The sequence below is a fragment of the Oncorhynchus nerka genome, linkage group LG15 (assembly GCF_034236695.1).
Source record: "Oncorhynchus nerka isolate Pitt River linkage group LG15, Oner_Uvic_2.0, whole genome shotgun sequence".
Classification (NCBI taxonomy): Eukaryota; Metazoa; Chordata; class Actinopteri; order Salmoniformes; family Salmonidae; genus Oncorhynchus; species Oncorhynchus nerka.
The window spans coordinates 24,944,590-24,965,687 of NC_088410.1; the positions used below are offsets into that span (position 1 = coordinate 24,944,590).

At 46.6% G+C, this 21,098-nt stretch overlaps 1 protein-coding gene and 1 long non-coding RNA gene across 2 annotated transcripts in view; one reads left to right on the forward strand and one right to left on the reverse strand.

Moving 5' to 3' along the window:
- LOC135560148 (uncharacterized) overlaps positions 1 to 10,458 on the reverse strand; it is a 630,141-nt gene extending 619,683 nt beyond the window's left edge. The window contains exon 1 of the long non-coding RNA XR_010458718.1: positions 10,412 to 10,458. This is a non-coding gene — a long non-coding RNA (uncharacterized LOC135560148). The remainder of the gene's footprint in view (positions 1 to 10,411) is intronic.
- Positions 1 to 21,098, forward strand: part of crebbpa (CREB binding protein a) — a 70,414-nt gene that overhangs the window by 43,517 nt on the left and 5,799 nt on the right. Inside the window, 24 exon segments of the mRNA XM_065001338.1 lie at positions 683 to 925; positions 2,784 to 2,871; positions 3,190 to 3,330; positions 3,683 to 3,800; positions 5,730 to 5,919; positions 6,090 to 6,152; positions 6,355 to 6,476; positions 7,277 to 7,381; positions 7,383 to 7,478; positions 7,736 to 8,062; positions 8,395 to 8,583; positions 8,770 to 8,941; positions 10,835 to 10,953; positions 13,552 to 13,791; positions 13,895 to 13,983; positions 14,655 to 14,735; positions 14,889 to 14,945; positions 17,702 to 17,779; positions 17,884 to 17,951; positions 18,756 to 18,906; positions 19,463 to 19,609; positions 20,044 to 20,157; positions 20,299 to 20,464; positions 20,833 to 21,000. Coding sequence (XP_064857410.1) covers positions 683 to 925; positions 2,784 to 2,871; positions 3,190 to 3,330; positions 3,683 to 3,800; positions 5,730 to 5,919; positions 6,090 to 6,152; positions 6,355 to 6,476; positions 7,277 to 7,381; positions 7,383 to 7,478; positions 7,736 to 8,062; positions 8,395 to 8,583; positions 8,770 to 8,941; positions 10,835 to 10,953; positions 13,552 to 13,791; positions 13,895 to 13,983; positions 14,655 to 14,735; positions 14,889 to 14,945; positions 17,702 to 17,779; positions 17,884 to 17,951; positions 18,756 to 18,906; positions 19,463 to 19,609; positions 20,044 to 20,157; positions 20,299 to 20,464; positions 20,833 to 21,000 — 3,332 coding nt within the window.

Consider the following 21,098-nt stretch of genomic DNA (forward strand, 5'->3'; position numbering starts at 1 on the left):
CCTCTCTCTGCCTTACTCTGCTTTCTTGTTTTTTTCCCTTTGCTCTTTTACTCCTTCTTTCTCTCGTTCTCTGCTTGCTCATTCTCTCTCCCTCTGCTCAGCTTCTTTCATCACTCTGTTCTTCAGAGTTTGTTTCTCTCTGCCTGATTCACATGCTGGAAAGCACAATGGCACCACTGACATTACTCCTGCCAGTGTAAATAGCAAGCAGCGTTTCAGTTTGTTCTCTCTGATTTTCTTTTTGTCCTATGTGTCCCAAATTGCACCCTATTCCCTACATAAACCAGGGCCCATAGTGCACTATAGGGAATAGGGTCCCATTTGGGACGCAGACTTAGAGTAGTATGTTGTTTGAACTCTATTTAATATGCAGATTTTACACATGTAATAACCCCTGAAGGAATTTCTAATTTCTGCTCTTGTGTGTCATAATGTGGTTAAACCACTAAGATTAGAACCATATCTGCTGTTTCACACAGCTATCTCATGGCAAGTAAAGTTCCAAGAATAAATATCAATCAGGTTATGAAAGCTTTGTGTGTGTGTGTATACATGAATGTGTGCCTACATGACCGTGTATATTTGTTTGATTACATTGTATAGGACTATAGCTAACAGCATATGTTTATCATAGTCAAATCAGTCAATCAATGTTAATTAGAAACTCTCTTCCCCCCTCCAGCCTTGCTGAGTTCCCCCAACGCTGCCCTCCAGAACTCCCTGGCCTCTGTGGTCTCTGGCCCTCCCAGCTCTCCCTCCCTCAACACCCCCACCCCCATCGACCCCTCCTCCATGCAGAGGGCCTATGCTGCCCTGGGCCTGCCGTACAGCAACCAGACCCCCACCCCCGGTCAGACCCCCCCAGAGGGACAGAACGCTACCCAGGGGCAGCATCCACAGCTGATGAGACCCATCAATGCACTAGGTAAAGAGTGGTTTTGTATAGCAGGGCTGTGTTAATTAGGACACTCCACAGAAGACATTTTGGAAATGTTTTGGAATGGAAAATGGGAATTAGTGTTTCTTATTGGACCAGTTCAGGTTTGAGTTTATTTTTACAGGGACAGTGGACATTAATCAATGTTTCATTAAAAGTGCCGGTTTTTGCCAGCCGGCTAATTTTCAACCGCAGTCCCTAGGCAGGTTATTAAAAACAATTACAATATAGACTATCATTGAGCAGTGAGCACACGCAGAGCAACATAGGACAAGCAAGACGTAGCATATAGACAGAGCAACATAGGACAAGCAAGACGTAGCATACAGACAGAGCAACATAGGACAAGCAAGACGTAGCATACAGACAGCAACATAGGACAAGCAAGACGTAGCATACAGACAGCAACATAGGACAAGCAAGACGTAGCATACAGACAGCAACATAGGACAAGCAAGACGTAGCATACAGACAGAGCAACATAGGACAAGCAAGACGTAGCATACAGACAGAGCAACATAGGACAAGCAAGACGTAGCATACAGACAGAGCAACATAGGACAAGCAAGACGTAGCATACAGACAGAGCAACATAGGACAAGCAAGACGTAGCATACAGACAGAGCAACATAGGACAAGCAAGATGTAGCATACAGACAGAGCAACAGAACAAAAAGCAGCAAGACAAATTCATAAAAGCAACAAAGTGTTTCCACACCTCACAAGCTACAGACAACATGGAAAGCGGCAATACACATCTAGGGATTATGATCACAAATCTGATTGATCTTTAGCCATGTATTCATACATTTTGTGAAAGTGTGATAGGTGGTGCAGTTGTGTGTCTGATGGCAGTGTATTCCAGAGATGGGAAGCTCTCACAGAGAAAGCGGATTTACTAAAGGTGCTTTTCCTTAAGGGAACTATACAGTCACCTCTCATGGCAGACCTTGTGGATCTGCTGCCATATGTTTGGGTTTTCTGTTTAACAAAAATACTGAGTGGAGGGGGAGCCAGGCCATTTAGGATCTTGAATACAAGACATGCGTCGGTGTATTGCACAAGATTTTCCCAACTCAGGAGCTCATGCTTTCTGAGGATGTAACAGTGATGATGGCTATTGGGCTTCCTATCAAGCACTTTGAGAGCCTGTTTTTTTCACATTGAGATGCAAACACTGAGCCACTTTGTAACCTGGACCATTACAGTAGTGAGTACTTGTGCAGTTTGCTCTTTGCATGCACATGTATCATCTGCATACATTTGAACTTCAGACCCAGTACAGACAGAAGGCAGATCATTAATGTACAGGCTGAACATGGGGGGCCCCGGTATTGACCCTTGGGGCATGCCCACATCATAGCTAAGAGTGGGCGACAGCTCATCGCTCACTCTGACACACTGAGTTCTGCCTTCAAGGTATGATTTCATCCATCTCAAGGCATCGGGGGAAAAGTTGAACTTGGACAATTTTGTAATGAGAATCACAAAATCTCACAGTATCAAAAGCCTTCCTTAGGTCCAGAAACACAGCCCCAAGGTGGTCCCTTCGTGTCTCAATCAATTTTCTGTTTGCTGCCTAATGAGCACGATCCCAGGTGTGTCAGTTTGGGAGAAGTGTTTGATTAAGAGACCATAGTTTAGTCAGTCTCCATTGGGCCTTGCTCAACAGGTTTTATTGTTTAGTTAACCATCTAGTAACAATTTCTACTTAATTTAACTGCGTAAACATTAAAGCGTGTGTGCTTCTGTCTTGTCTGACGAGACGTGTGTGTGTATAATACAATCTTAACTTGCGTCTAGACACACATACAGATTCTAACTTGCTGTGTCTCTCTTTCTCCAGGTAACCAGATGGCTCTGGGGGGCGGGACGATGGGCGTGGCCTCGTCAGATCAGACCAATCTGCACTCGGACTCTCTCAACGCCAACAAGTGAGTCTCGGCAAACATACATCATGTCTAGGAGCTGTGCCAAGGAATTGAATTATTGATCAAGTAGTTATTCAAAAAACTGTTGCTTTAGCTGAGAAATAGATCGTGACTGAAACATGAAAGTAGGCGTACAGCACGATCATGGATAATAAGTGAGTACATTTAGCTGTATTGAAGATACTCTCGCACAGTTTTCCATATGAATTGACTTGTTGACACAGCACCAGACTTAATTGAATTGGAAGTCCTCATGAGCTTTTGTTCAGGTCTATGTAAGATGTTTTCCCTTGTCCTAATCTCCTCTCCTCCCCCTGTCAGTCAGCTGCTGTCCGACGGGTCAGTTGTTGGCTCCATGGGGGGTAGCCTGCCCACCGCCGCCCCCCTCTCAGCATCAGGAGTCAGGAAGACCTGGCATGAACACGTCACTCAGGACCTCCGCAACCACCTCGTCCACAAACTGTACGTCCAGATGGCTCCAGTGGGAAAACGACCATTGAAAACTGTTAAAATACTCATATCTCAATGGAATAGTAAACACAAGTCTCTCAGAGCCGTGGTTCAGTTCCAAAGCAGTGGTTTTGTATTGGGACTCACCGGAAGCCTTTAGATTTATTGTCACCCACCACACAAACAACTTCCTAGTCACAACCACCCACATCCACTTATATCAGAAGCTCTGTAATGAGAAAGTCATGGTCGTAAGGTGACATAAGCAGTGAATCACTTGAAAAGAGACTCAAGAGTCCTTCCAATGTTCATTAGTTTGTTTATTCAATGCCTCTGCTCTCTCCCTCTACTTCTCTCTGTCCAGAGTACAAGCCATTTTCCCCACCCCAGATCCGGCAGCTCTAAAGGATAGGCGGATGGAGAACCTGGTGGCATACGCTAGGAAGGTCGAGGGGGATATGTACGAGTCTGCCAACAGCAGGGTACGACACACACACACACACACTCACACACACAAGCTAGGAAGGTGGAGGGGTACAGTACATTCGGAAAGTATTCGGACCCCTTTACTTTTTCCACATTTTGTTACGTTACAGCCTTATTCTAAAATGGATTAAGTTGTTTTTTTCCTCATCAATCTACACACAATAGCCCATAATTACAAAACAAAAACAGATTTTTAGAAATGTTTGCAAATGTATTAAAAATTGAAAATAAACACATTTACATAAGTATTCAGACCCTTTACTCAGTACTTTGTTGAAGCACCTTTGACAGCGATTACAGCCTTGTCTTCTTGGGTATGACGCTACAGGCTTGGCAAACCTATATTTGGAGTTTCTCAACTTTTTTCCACTGCAGAGCCACTTGAGCTCTGTCAGGTTGGATGGGGAGTGTTGCTGCACAGCCATTTTCAGGTCTCCAGAGATATTAGATCAGGTTCAAGTCTGGGCTCTGGTTGGGCCACTCAAGGGCATTCAGAGACTTGTCCTGTAGCCAGTCATGCATTGTCTTGGCTGTTTGCTTAGGGTTGTTGTCCTGTTGGAAGGTGAACCTTCACCCCAGTCTGAGGTCCTGAGTGCTCTGGAGTAGGTTTTCATCAATTATCTTTTTATACTTTGCTCTGTTCATCTTTGCCTCGATCCTGACTAGTCTCCCAGTCCCTGCTGCTTAACATCCCCACAGCATTATCCTGCCACCACCATGCTTCACCGTAGGGATGGTGCCAGGTTTCCTCTGGGTTTGACGCTTGGAATTCAGGCCAAAGAGACTCTTGTTTTTCAGTCCTTTAGGTGCCTTTTAGTAAACTCCAAGCCGGCTGTCATGTGCCTTTTACTGATGAGTGGCTTCCATCTGGCAACAACCATGAAGGCCTGATTGGTGGAGTGCTACAGAGATGGTTGTCCTTCTGGAAGGTTCTCCTATCTCCACAGAGGAACTCTGGACCTCTCTGTCAGTGACCATCGGGTTCTTGGTCACCTCCCTGGCCATGGCCCTACTCCCACAATTGCCCAGTTTTGCCTAGCGGCCAGCTCTAGCAAGAGTCTTGGTGGTTTCAAACTTCTTTCATTTAAGGATGATGGAGGCCACTGTGTTCTTGGGGACCTTCAATGCTGCAGATATGTTTTGGTACCCTTCCCCAGATCTGTGCCGCGACACAATCTTGTCTCGGAGCTCTACAGACAATTCCTTCGACCTCATGGCTTGGTGTTTGCTCTTTCATGCACTGTCAAATATGGGACCTTATATAGACAGATGTGTGCCTTTCCAAATAATATTCAATCAATTGAATTTACCACAGGTGGACTCCAAGTTGTAGAAACATCTCCAGGATGATTAATGTTAACAGGATGCAAGTGAGCTCTATTTCGAGTCTCATATCAAATGGTCTGAATTACTTATGTAAATAAGGAATTTCTGTATAAAATAAAATATACATTTGCAAAAATGTATAAACCTGTTTTCGATTTGTCATTCTGGGGTATTGGGTGTAGATTGAGGGAAAACATATAATCAAGGGGTCTGAATACTTTCTGAATGCACTGTACGAGTTTGGCAACGTTAGGGTACGACGCACGCGCTAGGAAGGTGGAGGGGGACATGTACGAGTTTGCCAACATTAGGGTACGACGCGCGCACTGGGGGGGGTGGAAATGTATGAGTCTGCCAACAGCAGGGTCCACAGCTCACATTCCCCAGAAACAAGCCCCTTGAATAGTTCTCAGTGTCCTGTTTTTATCTGTTCTATCAGTTTGTGCTCTTACCAACACTTGAGCACTGAAGTTGATGAGCCATAATGGTGGTAAACTAGTTTTTATGCAGTCTAATAGTTTGTAGTTTTTAGACTGCTAGATAGTTTTGAACTACATTACCCAACCATTTTATTCATTAATTTGTTGTCTCCCCTGCAGGATGAATACTACCACTTTCTGGCAGAGAAGATCTATAAAATCCAGAAGGAGCTGGAGGAGAAGAGGAGGTCTCGGCTCCAGAAACAGATCATCAACCAGGGGCCTCTGACGGCTGCAGGAGCCCAACAGCAGCCTGGAGGTCTCCCGCAGCCCAACACCCTGGGCCCTGGGCAGTCTGTTAGGCCACAGAGTGAGTACCAAGCCATGACCCTAACACTCTGGAGGTGGTAGTGGTGGGTGGTCCAAAGCCAGGGCTTTTCTGGAACTGTTTGGGGAGGGGTTGCTGTTCTGCCATTTTTGTTTGCTGCTCTTCTCCAACCCTTATCCTGCTGTCTTTCTCTCCTTCCTCCTCTTCCTCAGATGGACCTGTGTCTATGCCCAATGTGCCAAATCAGATCATGAATCGCATGCAAATTGTTCAAGGTACAAACCCCACCCTAGGTTTTCTTACCTAAGGCAATTTGTGTGTGTGGTGTGAATCTGCGTATTCGTGTTGATCAATTTGATGTATGCGCTTAGCATCTCTCTACAGGTGTGTTGTGCGTCATGTCCTGTGTGCGTGGTGAGGGTGCGTGTGTGCGTGCGCGCGTCTTGCCTGACATTGTGCTCCACCTCTTCTCTGCAGGGCTCAATCAGTTCAGCCCCATGGCCCTGCCCAACATCCAGATGTCCCAGCAGCCTCTAGGCCCCCGTGCCGTCTCCCCCATGAACCACCCCACACAGATCAACATGGGCTCCGTTCCCTCCGTGAGTACCACACACACACAAGGATATACAAGGGTGTCCTGTCAACACCTCCCATAGTGCTCTAATTTTGCCCAGAGCCCTATGTAGGGAATAGGGAGCTATTTGAGACGCAGGACATCATGTTCTCTCCAGCCATGACTCACCGCATGTTGGAGAGTATTTTTAGTGGCCAAGAGAGAAGTGTCAGTCAGTCAGTTAGGTTGAAATGATGCAGCAGCAGCACCACTCTGAAGTACAGCACTGCTGGCATGGTTTACTGTTGTACCAAGACTGACTGAGAGAGAGAAGAATGGAGAGAACAAGGGATGTGAGAGAGAGTTTGTCCTCCCAACATTCCCTCTTAACGCCTAGCAGCATCACGGCGACAGTTCTTTAGTAAAAACCGAAGCGTGGGATGCGGGAGTAACAGGGGTCACGTTTCAGCACACAACGCGCCATTTATTTTAGTTTTCCTAGCGATTTGAGTCAGAGCGCCGCTTGCTCACTGATGACGCTGCCTTGTCGAGAGCTCTCGTAGTGATAATTGATTATCTCTCCCGTTATAGACAACCCCTCTGTTGGTGCTGTCTGGAAGAGACGGCACAGTGACTAATTGAAATGGCAAGCTGGTTGTATTCTGATTTTAAATTGGTATTCACATAGGCTTGAAGGGATATATTGAAATGATGCTGTATTTTAGGGGCCCCAGACTATAGCATTGAGGCTGCCATACTCCTCTTTACGCTTCATTGTGTTTGTGTATATCTAGGATTTGATTGATTGGTTCTCCTATTACCACAGTAACACTCTCTCCTCCTCAGATGGGTCTGTCTCCCTCGCGGATGCCACAGGCCCAGGGCATGCTGGGAGCCCACGGCGGCGGCGGCAGCATGGTGGGCCAGACGGCCAATCAAAATAGTCAATTCCATCCCCCAGACCCCATTTCCCCCCTCTGCCTCCGGCGCCATGAATGCTAACAACCTGGGTCTAGGCCAGCCCCCAGCACAGGCTGCTGTCACACAGGTGAGAGATAAAGGGAGGGAGGTTTGGATAGATGGTGGGAGGGAAGGCCTGGGTTACTGTCACAAGGGTGAGAGATGGATGGGGGGGTTCAATTACCCACTAAAATCATTAACCGTCACAACTCACACACTGACTATCATGAGGTTCCCTTCTTAACTCAAGTTCGTGTGTGTTTGGTTTATGTGTATGTAATCGTTGTTCTGTGTCGTCTTGTGTCTTCTGTTGTGTGTGTGTGTGCCTCCTCTCTCTCCCTACAGCAGCAGTCGCCGCAGCAGCAGAGTGCTAACCTCCCCATGAGCGCACTTGGTCCCCTGGGCCCCCAGCTCCCCTCCCAGCCCCCCCTGCGCGCCACTCCTCCACCCTCTTCCTCCACAGGGGGGCCCACAACTAACCTGCAGCCCCCCAAGCCATCCAGCCGCAGCTCAACCCCCACCCTTTCCACCCCTGGCCCTGGTCCTTCCAACACCCCTCCCCGCCCAAACCTGACCCAGCCTCCTCAACCCCAGCCACATACCCCCCTCCAGCCACAGACTCAGTCCCAACCCCAACCGGAGCTTCCTACAGTGCAGCCCCCGACCACGCCGGTGAGAGCCCTGAGACCGCATGGCATGTCCTTTCACCTCGAACTTCTACCTACGACGACCTTTTTAACCTCTCACCTTCAACCCTTTTTGGTTGACCTTTTGACCTCCGTTGACCATGCCATCTTGTGTTCTAGCTGCATGACAGCCATGGAATGTCTCATCTGTCCACCAAACTTGTCTCTCACTCACTGTTTTCACAAATTGTGAAGAACTTGCTTTCCACTAACTGCTCATTTGACCCTCTTTTTATTATTCCTCCCTTTTCTTTCTTTTGCTCACTCTTCTTTTTTCTCGCTCTTCCTCTCACTCTGGCGCGCTCTCCTCTCTTTCAGCTTTCTCAGACAGGTGCCAGTCTGGATAGCCGAGTGCCCACCCCAGCTTCTGCCGCCAGCGGCGACTTGCATTCGCACTCCCAGCATGCTTTGCCTGACCTGCCGGCCCAGGAGACCAAGGCCGAGCCGCGACTTAGGGACCAGCGGGAGTTTGAGTCGGCCAGTGGCAAGACCGAGCCCAAGATGGAGGTGTGTTTTGTTTGTTCATTCATTCAGGCTTAGTTAAGCTGAGCTCCAGAAGTCATGTGGAGTCCATCCATGTCATTAGACAATGTTGAATCATAGAAATAGAAGCTATGAATCACATGTTTTATACTGTAAACAAGGCATTTCCCCTAGCTTTTTTAATTGCCCATCTTTACTTCCTGTTTGCAGACTGAGGAGGACTCTGGTTCGCTGTCAGTGAAGGAGGAGCCAGAAGAGAAGCAGGTGCCAATGGAGACTGAGGAAAAGAAGCTGGAGATGAAGACTGAGCCCAAAGAGGAGGAGGAGGGGGGAGGAGCCAATGGCTCTGTGTCCTCATCCCCTTCTCAGTCACGGAGGAAAAGTGAGCTCTCTCTCTCTCTCCTCTCCTCTCTCTGCCAAAGCAAGTGAAATGGATAATAAACAATAACAAGTTCTAAAAGAATAAAGACATTGTCATATTATGTGTATATACAGTGTTGTAACGATGTGCAAATAGTTAAAGTACAAAAGGAAAAATAAATATGGGTTGTATTTACAATGGTGTTTGTTCTTCACTGGTTGAACTTTTCTTGTGGCAACAGGTCACAAAGCTTGCTGCTGTGATGGCACACTGGTATTTCACCCAATAGATATGGGAGTTTATCAAAATTGTATTCTGGTCACCTCTCTCGCCATTCTCTCTAGCTATCTCTCTCTCTCTAGCCATCTCTTGCAACTTTCTCTAGCCATCTCTCGCTCTCTAGCCATCTCTCGCTCTCTAGCTAGCCATCTCTCGCTCTCTAGCCAGCCATCTCTCGCTCTCTAGCCAGCCATCTCTCGCTCTCTAGCCAGCCATCTCTCGCTCTCTAGCCAGCCATCTCTCGCTCTCTAGCCAGCCATCTCTCGCTCTCTAGCCAGCCATCTCTCGCTCTCTAGCCAGCCATCTCTCGCTCTCTAGCCAGCCATCTCTCGCTCTGTAGCCAGCCATCTCTCGCTCTGTAGCCAGCCATCTCTCGCTCTGTAGCCAGCCATCTCTCGCTCTGTAGCCAGCCATCTCTCGCTCTGTAGCCAGCCATCTCTAGCCAGCTCTGTAGCCAGCCATCTCTCGCTCTCTAGCCAGCCATCTCGCTCTCTAGCCAGCCATCTCTCGCTCTCTAGCCAGCCATCTCTCGCTCTCTAGCCAGCCATCTCTCGCTCTCTAGCCAGCCATCTCTCGCTCTCTAGCCAGCCATCTCTCGCTCTCTAGCCAGCCATCTCTCGCTCTCTAGCCAGCCATCTCTCGCTCTCTAGCCAGCCATCTCTCGCTCTCTAGCCAGCCATCTCTCGCTCTCTAGCCAGCCATCTCTCGCTCTCTAGCCAGCCATCTCTCGCTCTCTAGCCAGCCATCTCTCTCTCTCTAGCCAGCCATCTCTCTCTCTCTAGCCAGCCATCTCTCGCTCTCTAGCCAGCCATCTCTCGCTCTCTAGCCAGCCATCTCTCTCTCTCTAGCCAGCCATCTCTCTCTCTCTCTCTCTCTCTAGCCAGCCATCTCTCTCTCTCTCTCTCTCTAGCCAGCCATCTCTCTCTCTCTCTAGCCAGCCATCTCTCTCTCTCTCTAGCCAGCCATCTCTCTCTCTCTCTCTCTCTCTAGCCAGCCATCTCTCTCTCTCTCTAGCCAGCCATCTCTCTCTCTCTCTAGCCAGCCATCTCTCTCTCTCTCTAGCCAGCCATCTCTCTCTCTCTCTCTCTAGCCAGCCATCTCTCTCTCTAGCCAGCCATCTCTCTCTCTCTCTCTCTCTCTAGCCAGCCATCTCTCTCTCTCTCTCTCTCTCTCTAGCCAGCCATCCTCTCTCTCTCTCTCTCTCTAGCCAGCCATCTCTCTCTCTCTCTCTCTCTCTCTCTCTCTCTCTCTCTCTCTAGCCAGCCATCTCTCTCTCTCTCAGCCATCTCTCTCTCTCTCTAGCCAGCCATCTCTCTCTCTCTCTCTCTCTCTCTCTCTAGCCAGCCATCTCTCTCTCTCTCTCTCTCTCTCTAGCCAGCCATCTCTCTCTCTCTCTCTCTCTCTCTAGCCAGCCATCTCTCTCTCTCTCTCTCTCTCTCTCTAGCCAGCCATCTCTCTCTCTCTCTCTCTCTCTAGCCAGCCATCTCTCTCTCTCTCTCTCTCTCTAGCCAGCCATCTCTCTCTCTCTAGCCATCTCTCTCCTTCCCTCAAGAAGGGACAGGACAGGGAATTGGTCTAGGATGAAACTTATTAAAAAACACCTATTAAATCTCTTTCTCTCCATATCTGTTCCAGTCTTTAAGCCAGAGGAGCTGCGCCAGGCTCTCATGCCAACCCTAGAGTCTCTTTACAGACAGGACCCAGAGTCTCTACCCTTCAGACAGCCTGTAGACCCCATGGTACTGGGCATCCCAGTGAGTACACACAGACACACTACAGACAGGACCCAGAGTGTTTACCCTCCAGACAGCCTGTAGACCCCATGGTACTGGGCATCCCAATGAGTACACACAGACACGCTACAGACAGGACCCAGAGTGTTTACCCTTCAGACAGCCTGTAGACCCCATGGTACTGGGCATCCCATTGAGTACACACAGACACGCTACAGACAGGACCCAGAGTGTTTACCCTTCAGACAGCCTGTAGACCCCATGTTGCAGGGCGTCTCTAAGTAGCCCACCGCTTAAACCACTCCATAGAGAACCACAGAGCTCAAATACCCTTTAGTCATTCCACCTGGAACTTCAGGTCCAGCAAACCTGAATTATACTCCAAATACAGACCTGCCAATATGCACGCATTTTGCGTACCAGCTACGCAATTCTCTGTCCTTGTACGCAGGAACGAGATCCCAGTTAAAAGTATGCAGAAATGAATGGGGCCTGATACATTTTTCTTAATTAATAAATAAAACCCAACATGGATAGAAAATAAGTCCTCTGAGTAAATCTAACATCCCGATTCTCGAACTGCAACACACAGACATGTACAGAGTTTGTGTCAACAGACATGGAGATGAATACATCGTTATTGGATGTAGCTACCCTGTGTCTGCCCCTCCTGTTTGTTGTGATGTTGAGTTTGCCAACTGTCAGCTGTACGTAAACACACAGTCCACTCCGTGTGTTGTGGAAAGGTAAACACTAATTGTGTCAAGCTAACTTTAGCGAACAGAAGATGAACATTCAGTGGAGTCTAAAGTGCCAGCAGTTCACTCACATTTGCTAGTGAAATAAATTAAATGCAAATACGAAAATAACTTACGAGTGTGATATACATTTAATTCTGCATCCCCATTAGTTGTATTTTCCACGTAACATTACGAGGATCACGCAACCTGAGACTGTAACTGTAATTATGATCCACGTCACAAAAAGCATTACAAAAGTAAAACTAAATATAAACATCTTGACATTAAATGGAGTGGTGAGTTTAGAAGACTGAATTATGAAGAATGAATGAGTGTCCGGTATTAGCTATGGAGGCAATGCTTCTAAAATGCAGTTGCACTAGATTTGAGATTTGATACATTTATGAAACTCTGAAATGATGTATGCACTGCAAAGAAATACAATAGGCACCTTCACAGGCTGAAACACCAGACTCTTCTGGTAGCCTACTGAACAGCCGTCAGATTCCCTTTGCGTTAGCTAGCGAACCTACTTATCAGTATGAGTCTTTTATTTATGTCTTGTAAAATACTTCTTCAGAGAACTGAACCAGGTGTGATCCATAATGTTTGTCTAAGCACGTGTGCTCATGGGAAAAATGTACTGGTGTCAAGCCTACACTCTCTCCTACCTGGAGAGACACAACCATCTTTCTAACGAGGAGCTGTCCATTGGCCAGGACACCCACACCTACATAGGAAGCCAAGGCAAGCTGGATCTGAAGACCTTCTATGCAGATGTCAGAAACTTATTTTCTTCTGCAGTAGACTACATGTTGCTGAAATATCCATTTGGCGATGTGCTCCTCCAGCATGCAATGGTCGCTGACATCGCCAACAGGCAGACTGCCAAGTTCTCATCCCTCAACTTTTTCATGGCACACTTTCCCTGCATTATTCCTGAGGGAGCCTCTGTTGATCTGGTGGAAGATGAGTTTAGACTATTAGGCAACACCATTTGAGCAGAGTCTGGTCAACATGTGCACGGATCAGGCCTGGAGAGAAGTCAGCACAATGAAAGGGGGGGGCAGCCTGGTCTACTCCCACCTTTCGGCTGTGATGCTGGGGGTATTGGTCATTTTCCACAGCAATGCAGATTGCGAATGAACATTCAGTCTCGTTTCGAAGAACAAAACCCAGTACAGAGCTTCCCTCAGTACAGACCTACTGCCAGAAGAACTGTTTGCCACAGAAGTCTACCCTGCTGCATAAGGCTAAATCTGCTAGCTACCTGTCTAGGAAATGGTTTCCTGAATATTTGAAGGTCTTCTGAAGATTTGTTGTCACTCACTGTTTCCTATCATTGCTATTTCCTTTTTTATTATGGATAACATGTTTATTTGATGCTCTGCTTCAAACATTTGTTCTTATCATATCAGAGTTTTATTTATTTTTTATCCTGGATAAGACATTTGTACATTTTGTACCTAAACAAATAACTTATTTGTTGAATACATTTTTTTCCAAGAATAAAGGCCCTTTGTTCTTTCTAATTAGATCTTGTTGATGTGTGTAATGGAAATGCTGTCAAATAAAGTATTCCAACCTTTTATAGACTTGATTTGGTACAATTCTATAATTGCGATCAGACTAACAAACTGTACGGTGGGGAAAGAACTCCAGTTCAGTCCGTACTACGCGCGCCAGGTGAATCTCCAATTTGCTGCGCGCGTCTGGTACTCTTAAAAAGTTGGACAGGGTTGGCAGGTCTGCTAATATTTTAGGATGAATCATGGGTTATATTCACTTTTATTTTCTATGAAAATATGTCTGCATATGTTTGTTAGGTGTAGCAATTGACTGATGCGGTCTGATGAACAACTGACTTTCTTCCCTCCAGGACTACTTTGACATCGTGAAGAACCCCATTGACCTGTCCACCATAAAGCGTAAGCTGGACACGGGTCAGTACCAGGAACCCTGGCAGTACGTGGAAGACATCTGGGTCATGTTCAACAACGCCTGGATCTACAACCGCAAGACATCCCGTGTCTACAAGTTCTGCTCCAAGCTGGCCGAGGTGTTTGAGCTGGAGATAGACCCCGTTATGATGAGCCTTGGCTACTGCTGCGGCCGCAAGGTGAGATTAAGGGAAGGGAGGCAGAGATTGTTTTCATCTCTGAAATTAACTTTTCTTGCAAATCTGTGTTCTAACATTTTCTTGTTGGCCACTTCCTTTGCAGTATGAGTTCTCTCCTCAAACTCTCTGCTGTTATGGTAAGCAGTTGTGCACCATACCCACCGGCGGCACCTACTACAGCTACCAGAACAGGTAAGAGTTGCGCCTCTCTGCGCTAAATGGCAGAGTGCTCAATCAGAACACTGCCCCCTTGCTCCACCTGGTGTTCAGGTCATGTAACTGCAGCCAGTTTTTCCTCTGCATGCGTTGGAATGGGGTTGTGCAGCACAGCGGCCGTGGCGTGTGAATAGATAGCATAACGCTGTAACACAAGGCCGCATGCTCTGAGCCCATATTAATAAAGCATCTCCGATTAGGACTTCTGATCTAGGATCAGTTTGACCGTTTTCGATCACCAAATAACTCCATAAGATAACATGCATCTGGTGGGGGGTCTGATCCTAGATCACCACTCCTTTGCTGAAATGCTTTATGAATATACAGGCCCTGATCTCTCTTGCAGCATGGTCTACTGTTCTGACACTCCCAAGTCCTAATGGAAAGATTTGCATTTTAGTTAAATGTGCAAGTACTAATGAACTCAGACATAGGAATGGCTGTTCTGGTGTTCATATTCACTGACAACCTTTTTAGGTAGTCATCGTATTTCAGATCTGTACATTTAGCAGACACTTTTATCCAGAGTAACTTCAGTTATATCTAGTTGAGGCAAGTGGATGTTTTGAATGTCTGTTGGTGCTCTTTGGGCCTGGTGCCATTTTCTGTGTTCCGTGTGCTATAGTGTGTGTCTCGTCTTGTTCCAGGTATCATTTCTGTGAGAAGTGCTTCACTGAGATCCAGGGGCACAATGTGACGTTAGGGGACGACCCGGCACAACCACAGACGTGAGTCAACCCGTCTCTGCTTAACTTGTTCTCCAGTTCACTTCAACTCCAATAGGGTCTTGTTTTATATTCAGGTATTTGCAGTAAATGTTTGTCTCATGTCATGATTTAACCGTGTCATCTAACCAGTTGCTGTCTTCTCTGCCTCTTCAGAATGATATGTAAAGACCAATTTGAGAGGAAGAAGAACGATACACTAGACCCTGAACCGTAAGGCTCTTTAACCAGCCATCTGTATGTTTGTGGCTCACACTCACTCATATACCTTTCATATCAGCCTGCTGCTCCTGTAGGTGTCCTGAACACTCACTCATATACCTTTCATATCAGCCTGCTGCTCCTGTAGATGTCCTGAACACTCACTCATATACCTTTCATATCAGCCTGCTGCTCCTGTAGGTGTCCTGAACACTCACTCACTTTCATATCACCTTCCTGAACACTATACCTTTCATATCAGCCTGCTGCTCCTGTAGATGTCCTGAACACTCACCTTTCATATCACCAGATTTCATATCAGCCTGCTGCTCCTGTAGATGTCCTGAACACTCACTCATATACCTTTCATATCAGCCTGCTGCTCCTGTAGATGTCCTGAACACACTCATATACCTTTCATATCAGCCTGCTGCTCCTGCAGATGTCCTGAACACTCACTCATATACCTTTCATATCAGCCTGTCCTGCTCCTGCTGCTCCTGCAGATGTCCTGAACACTCACTCATATACCTTTCATATCAGCCTGCTGCTCCTGCAGATGTCCTGAACACTCACTCATATACCTTTCATATCAGCCTGCTGCTCCTGAACACTCACTCATATACCTTTCAGATGTGCAGATGTCCTGAACACTCACTCATATACCTTTCATATCAGCCTGCTGCTCCTGCTCCTGAACACTCACTCATATAGATGTCCTGAACACTCACTCATATACCTTTCATATCAGCCTGCTGCTCCTGCAGATGTCCTGAACACTCACTCATATACCTTTCATATCAGCCTGCTGCTCCCTGTCCTGAACACTCACTCATATACCTTTCATATCAGCCTGCTGCTCCTGTAGATGTCCTGAACACTCACTCATATACCTTTCATATCAGCCTGCTGCTCCTGTAGATGTCCTGAACACTCACTCATATACCTTTCATATCAGCCTGCTGCTCCTGTAGATGTCCTGAACACTCACTCATATACCTTTCATATCAGCCTGCTGCTCCTGTAGATGTCCTGAACACTCACTCATATACCTTTCATATCAGCCTGCTGCTCCTGAACACTCACTCATAGATGTCCTGAACACTCACTCATATACCTTTCATATCAGCCTGCTGCTCCTGCAGATGTCCTGAACACTCACTCATATACCTTTCATATCAGCCTGCTGCTCCTGCAGATGTCCTGAACACTCACTCATATACCTTTCATATCAGCCTGCTGCTCCTGCAGATGTCCTGAACACTCACTCATATACCTTTCATATCAGCCTGCTGCTCCTGTAGATGTCCTGAACACTCACTCATATACCTTTCATATCAGCCTGCTGCTCCTGTAGATGTCCTGAACACTGAACACTGCAGATGTCCTGAACACTTCACCTTTCATATCAGCCTGCTGCTCCTGCAGATGTCCTGAACACTCACTCATATACCTTTCATATCAGCCTGCTGCTCCTGCAGATGTCCTGAACACTCACTCACCTTTCATATCACCTTCAGATATCAGCCTGCTGCTCCTGCAGATGTCCTGAACACTCACTCATATACCTTTCATATCAGCCTGCTGCTCCTGCAGATGTCCTGAACACTCACTCATATACCTTTCATATCAGCCTGCTGCTCCTGTAGATGTCCTGAACACTCACTCATATACCTTTCATATCAGCCTGCTGCTCCTGCAGATGTCCTGAACACTCACTCATATACCTTTCATATCAGCCTGCTGCTCCTGCAGATGTCCTGAACACTCACTCATATACCTTTCATATCAGCCTGCTGCTCCTGCAGATGTCCTGAACACTCACTCACCTTTCATATCAGCCTGCCTGCAGATGTCCTGAACACTCACTCATATACCTTTCATATCAGCCTGCTGCTCCTGCAGATGTCCTGAACACTCACTCATATACCTTTCATATCAGCCTGCTGCTCCTGCAGATGTCCTGAACACTCACTCATATACCTTTCATATCAGCCTGCTGCTCCTGCAGATGTCCTGAACACTCACTCATATACCTTTCATATCAGCCTGCTGCTCCTGCAGATGTCCTGAACACTCACTCATATACCTTTCATATCACATATACCTTTCACCTTTCATATATCAGCCTGCTGCTCCTGCAGATGTCCTGAACACTCACTCATATACCTTTCATATCAGCCTGCTGCTCCTGCAGATGTCCTGAACACTCAGTCATATACCTTTCATATCAGCCTGCTGCTCCTGCAGATGTCCTGACTAGACTTCCTGGTCAGCTCTGAAGCGCCGTCTGGTGTTTAGTTTTATATCACCTAGGGGAGCGTTTCAACATGTACCCCTTTGGCCACGTGCTTGATTTTCAATAGACAACATAAGAGCCACTCATAGATCTCCACTTTTGCTCACCTTTTAATGTCCATTCTATTTACACATTTTGAGGTTTATTATAACGGAAAGTGTATTTTTTTATGAATATAAAAATGAATAATGGCCTACATATGAGTATTGTGTTTCAACCCCTCCTACAAAGGCGCACTTGCATTGGTCTGCTTGCACGTGCGTAAGAACTGGAGGAATATTAAGTGAATGTTGATCTCTCTCTATGGCTTCCTGTTCTAGCAGTCTAGCCAATCAGCACTCTTACATATCGTGAACAGTACAATTGAAACAAACAAGAAGAGAAACTGTTGACCTACATGGGGGACATAACGGGTATAGCTGTTAATGGGTGTCTGTAGTAAACCAAGATGTGGTGTTTTTGTCACCAGGTTTGTGGACTGTAAAGATTGCGGACGGAAGATGCATCAGATATGTGTTCTTCACTATGACGTCATCTGGCCATCCGGGTAAACGTTCAGCCTAACCTCTGACAGTGTCACAAAATGGTGGGAAGAAGTTCTATTCCATACCAGTTACATGAATGACTCTTTTTCTTTCTCTCACTCTGCAGATTCATCTGTGACAACTGTTTGAAGAAGAGTGGGAAAACACGGAAAGACAACAAGTTTTCTGCAAAACGTATGTCCTCTTTTCCATTCCCTGGCTATAAGCCCCATCTTAAAGTGGCGATCTGCAGTTGAAACAATAACAAAAAGTCATCCCTGCCCCTGTTTCGGTACAAAGCTGAATGATGGGGCTGGAGAAATGGAACTGCTTTCAAATTCATAGACCAAGCTATGGATGCAAGGACTGACCATCTGTGGTATCAAAAATATAGTTTTAATATAGGCTATATAGTATTTGGTTACATTTACTTTGTTTTCGAACATTGGAGTAAAACAGATTATTTTGGGTTCTGATGGGGTACGATGGTTGAACTGAGCTCATGAGCCATTTCTAAGTTATATTTTTCAATAATCAATGTGTCCACGCTGTATCAATCCTTCAAGGTCATAATTTGATGTAGTAATGGCTGATTTCCCCTTTAAGAGTATTGGAATACTTAGCCAATTCGTCATGCAATATCAGAAAAAAAAGCCAATCTTTCTGAACATCCGTTTAATAGCCTAGTTATTCAAGCTTTACAGAAGCCTTTGTCTATATGACAAACCACTTCCATATGGTAAATGTCATGGGCTTATGACATCACTGGCATTCACCAATTACCTGCAGTAGCTCTCTCTCACCCACACATTTGCGGTTTTGCCTCTGGTATTTGTAGTACCAGAGAGCGTGTTTGACCTTTCCATGCACATGGCATTAAGCTAAATTAGACTCTGTCTGCACATTTATTCATACATAAAACATGTCCTGCTGAATGAAGGCTTAGTTTGTGCCCTTTTGGACCAATCTCTCTCTCTCTGTGTGTGTGTGTGTGTGTAGGGTTGCAGACGACGCGGTTGGGCATGTACATCGAGGACCGGGTGAATAAGTATCTGAAGAGGCAGAACCACCCTGAGGCAGGGGAGGTGTACGTACGAGTGGTGGCCAGCTCTGACAAAACTACAGAGGTCAAACCTGGCATGAAATCCAGGTAGAGACTGAGGAGTGGACACGCACTACCTAACATTTTAGAGTACTGACCGTATACACATTTATTGCACTACTTTAGTTGTGCAGGCACTTTCACAGCATGTAAGGAAGTCTTGTCTGTACCTCAACATAGTCAATACACTAAATATGTGTCCACGCTCCTGTTTTATTGTTGCCAGTAAACAGTGTGGTCGGCACCCTTGTTTGACTTTGGCTTTGCAGAGAGCCCAAGAGATGATAATACACCACATAAAACCTGATGATCATATATTCATCTCTTAAATCCCATGTTGTTGAACCTGCATGTTTGAGCAGACTAAACACTCCCTGTTACTGCCTTCAATGGTCCGTTCATATTTAGCAGAGGCTCCTATCCAGAGTGACTTACAGGATCAGATTAGGGTTAAGCGCCTTGCTCAAGGGCACATTGACCTTTCGTTTACTGGCCCAAAGCTCTTAACTGCTAGGCTACCAGCCGCCCACTCAGTTTGGCCTCTTTGACACGTGGTTACTGTTCGATGTAGACCGACGTCTGTCTTTCTGATTTTTCTGGTCAGGTTTGTGGACACCGGTGAGATGTCTGAAACCTTCCCCTACAGAACCAAAGCGCTTTTTGCCTTTGAGGAGATCGACGGCGTGGATGTGTGTTTCTTCGGGATGCACGTTCAGGAGTACGGCTCGGACTGCTCCTTCCCCAACACCAGGTCAGCACCTGTACCCCTACATGGGGCTGGTCCGGAGTACCTGTACCCCTACATGGGGCTGGTCCGGAGTACCTGTACCCCTACATGGGGCTGGTCCGGAGTACCTGTACCCCTACATGGGGCTGGTCCGGAGTACCTGTACCCCTACATGGGGCTGGTCCGGAGTACCTGTACCCCTACATGGGGCTGGTCCGGAGTACCTGTACCCCTACATGGGGCTGGTCCGGAGTACCTGTACCCCTACATGGGGCTGGTCCGGAGTACCTGTAATGGGGTACACGGAATGTGATGTGTTGGTAGACCCTTGATTCAGTAATAACATATTAAATACATAAATGTATACATTTTTCTAAATGTGTTGAAATAATTGATGACGTAATGGAAATGACTAACTGATGACATTTGTTTACTCCTGTGTCTCCCTTCCTCCACAGACGGGTTTACATATCTTACCTGGACAGTATTCACTTCTTCAAACCTCGACTGCTAAGGACGGCCGTCTATCATGAGATCCTTATTGGCTACCTGGAGTATGTAAAGAAACTCGGGTAGGTTTTAATAGTACAATGAAATGCATTCATATTGCCGTTTTCTCAAGTAAAAGCACTTTACTTAATGGCGGTAACTCCCCACTTGCATTAAATGTCTCCCTACCAAAACAACCAACCGTTGTCTCTTCTCCCCCTCAGCTACTCTCAGGGTCACATCTGGGCGTGCCCCCCCAGCGAGGGGGACGACTACATCTTCCACTGCCACCCTGCCGACCAGAAGATCCCCAAGCCCAAGAGGCTGCAGGAGTGGTACAGGAAGATGCTGGAGAAGGCCTTCGCTGAGAGGATCCTCCATGACTTCAAGGTGATTTAGGATTATGATTATGGTTAGGATTAAGGTAAGGGTTAAGGGTTAAAGTTAGATCCCCCAAGCCCAAGAGGCTGCAGGAGTGGTACAAGAAGATGCTGGATACTGCTTTTGTGGAGAGCATCCTCCACGACTTCAAGGTAGGCCTCTCAATGGCTAAAGCCTTTCAGGCCTATCTTGTAGACTTGCTACAGTTGAGTCCCCAGCCTTGGCCTTGGGAAAGTTGTCTTCTCTGCAACCGGGCCAACCAAGCCTTCAACCTCTAAAGTGTTTTGAGGTTTCTGAGCAGAAGACTCATATATTAGTTGAACATTTGTGTCCATTGGACATTTAAAATAATCTTCTTCTCCTATGTTTTTCTTCAGGACATCTTCAAGCAGGCGACAGAGGACTGTCTGACGGGGGCCAACGAGATGCCCTACTTTGAGGGGGACTTCTGGCCCAACGTGCTGGAGGAGAGCATCAAGGAGCTGGAACAGGAGGCGGAAGAAAGGAAGAAGGAGGAGAACGTAGCCTGCTCCGACACACCTGAGGTGGGAGGAGGAGAGACGAGTCATAGGGTAGACCGATGATAGTACTAGAGACATCATTATCAATAGCTAACCTACCTACATGAATACATAACTCCTAC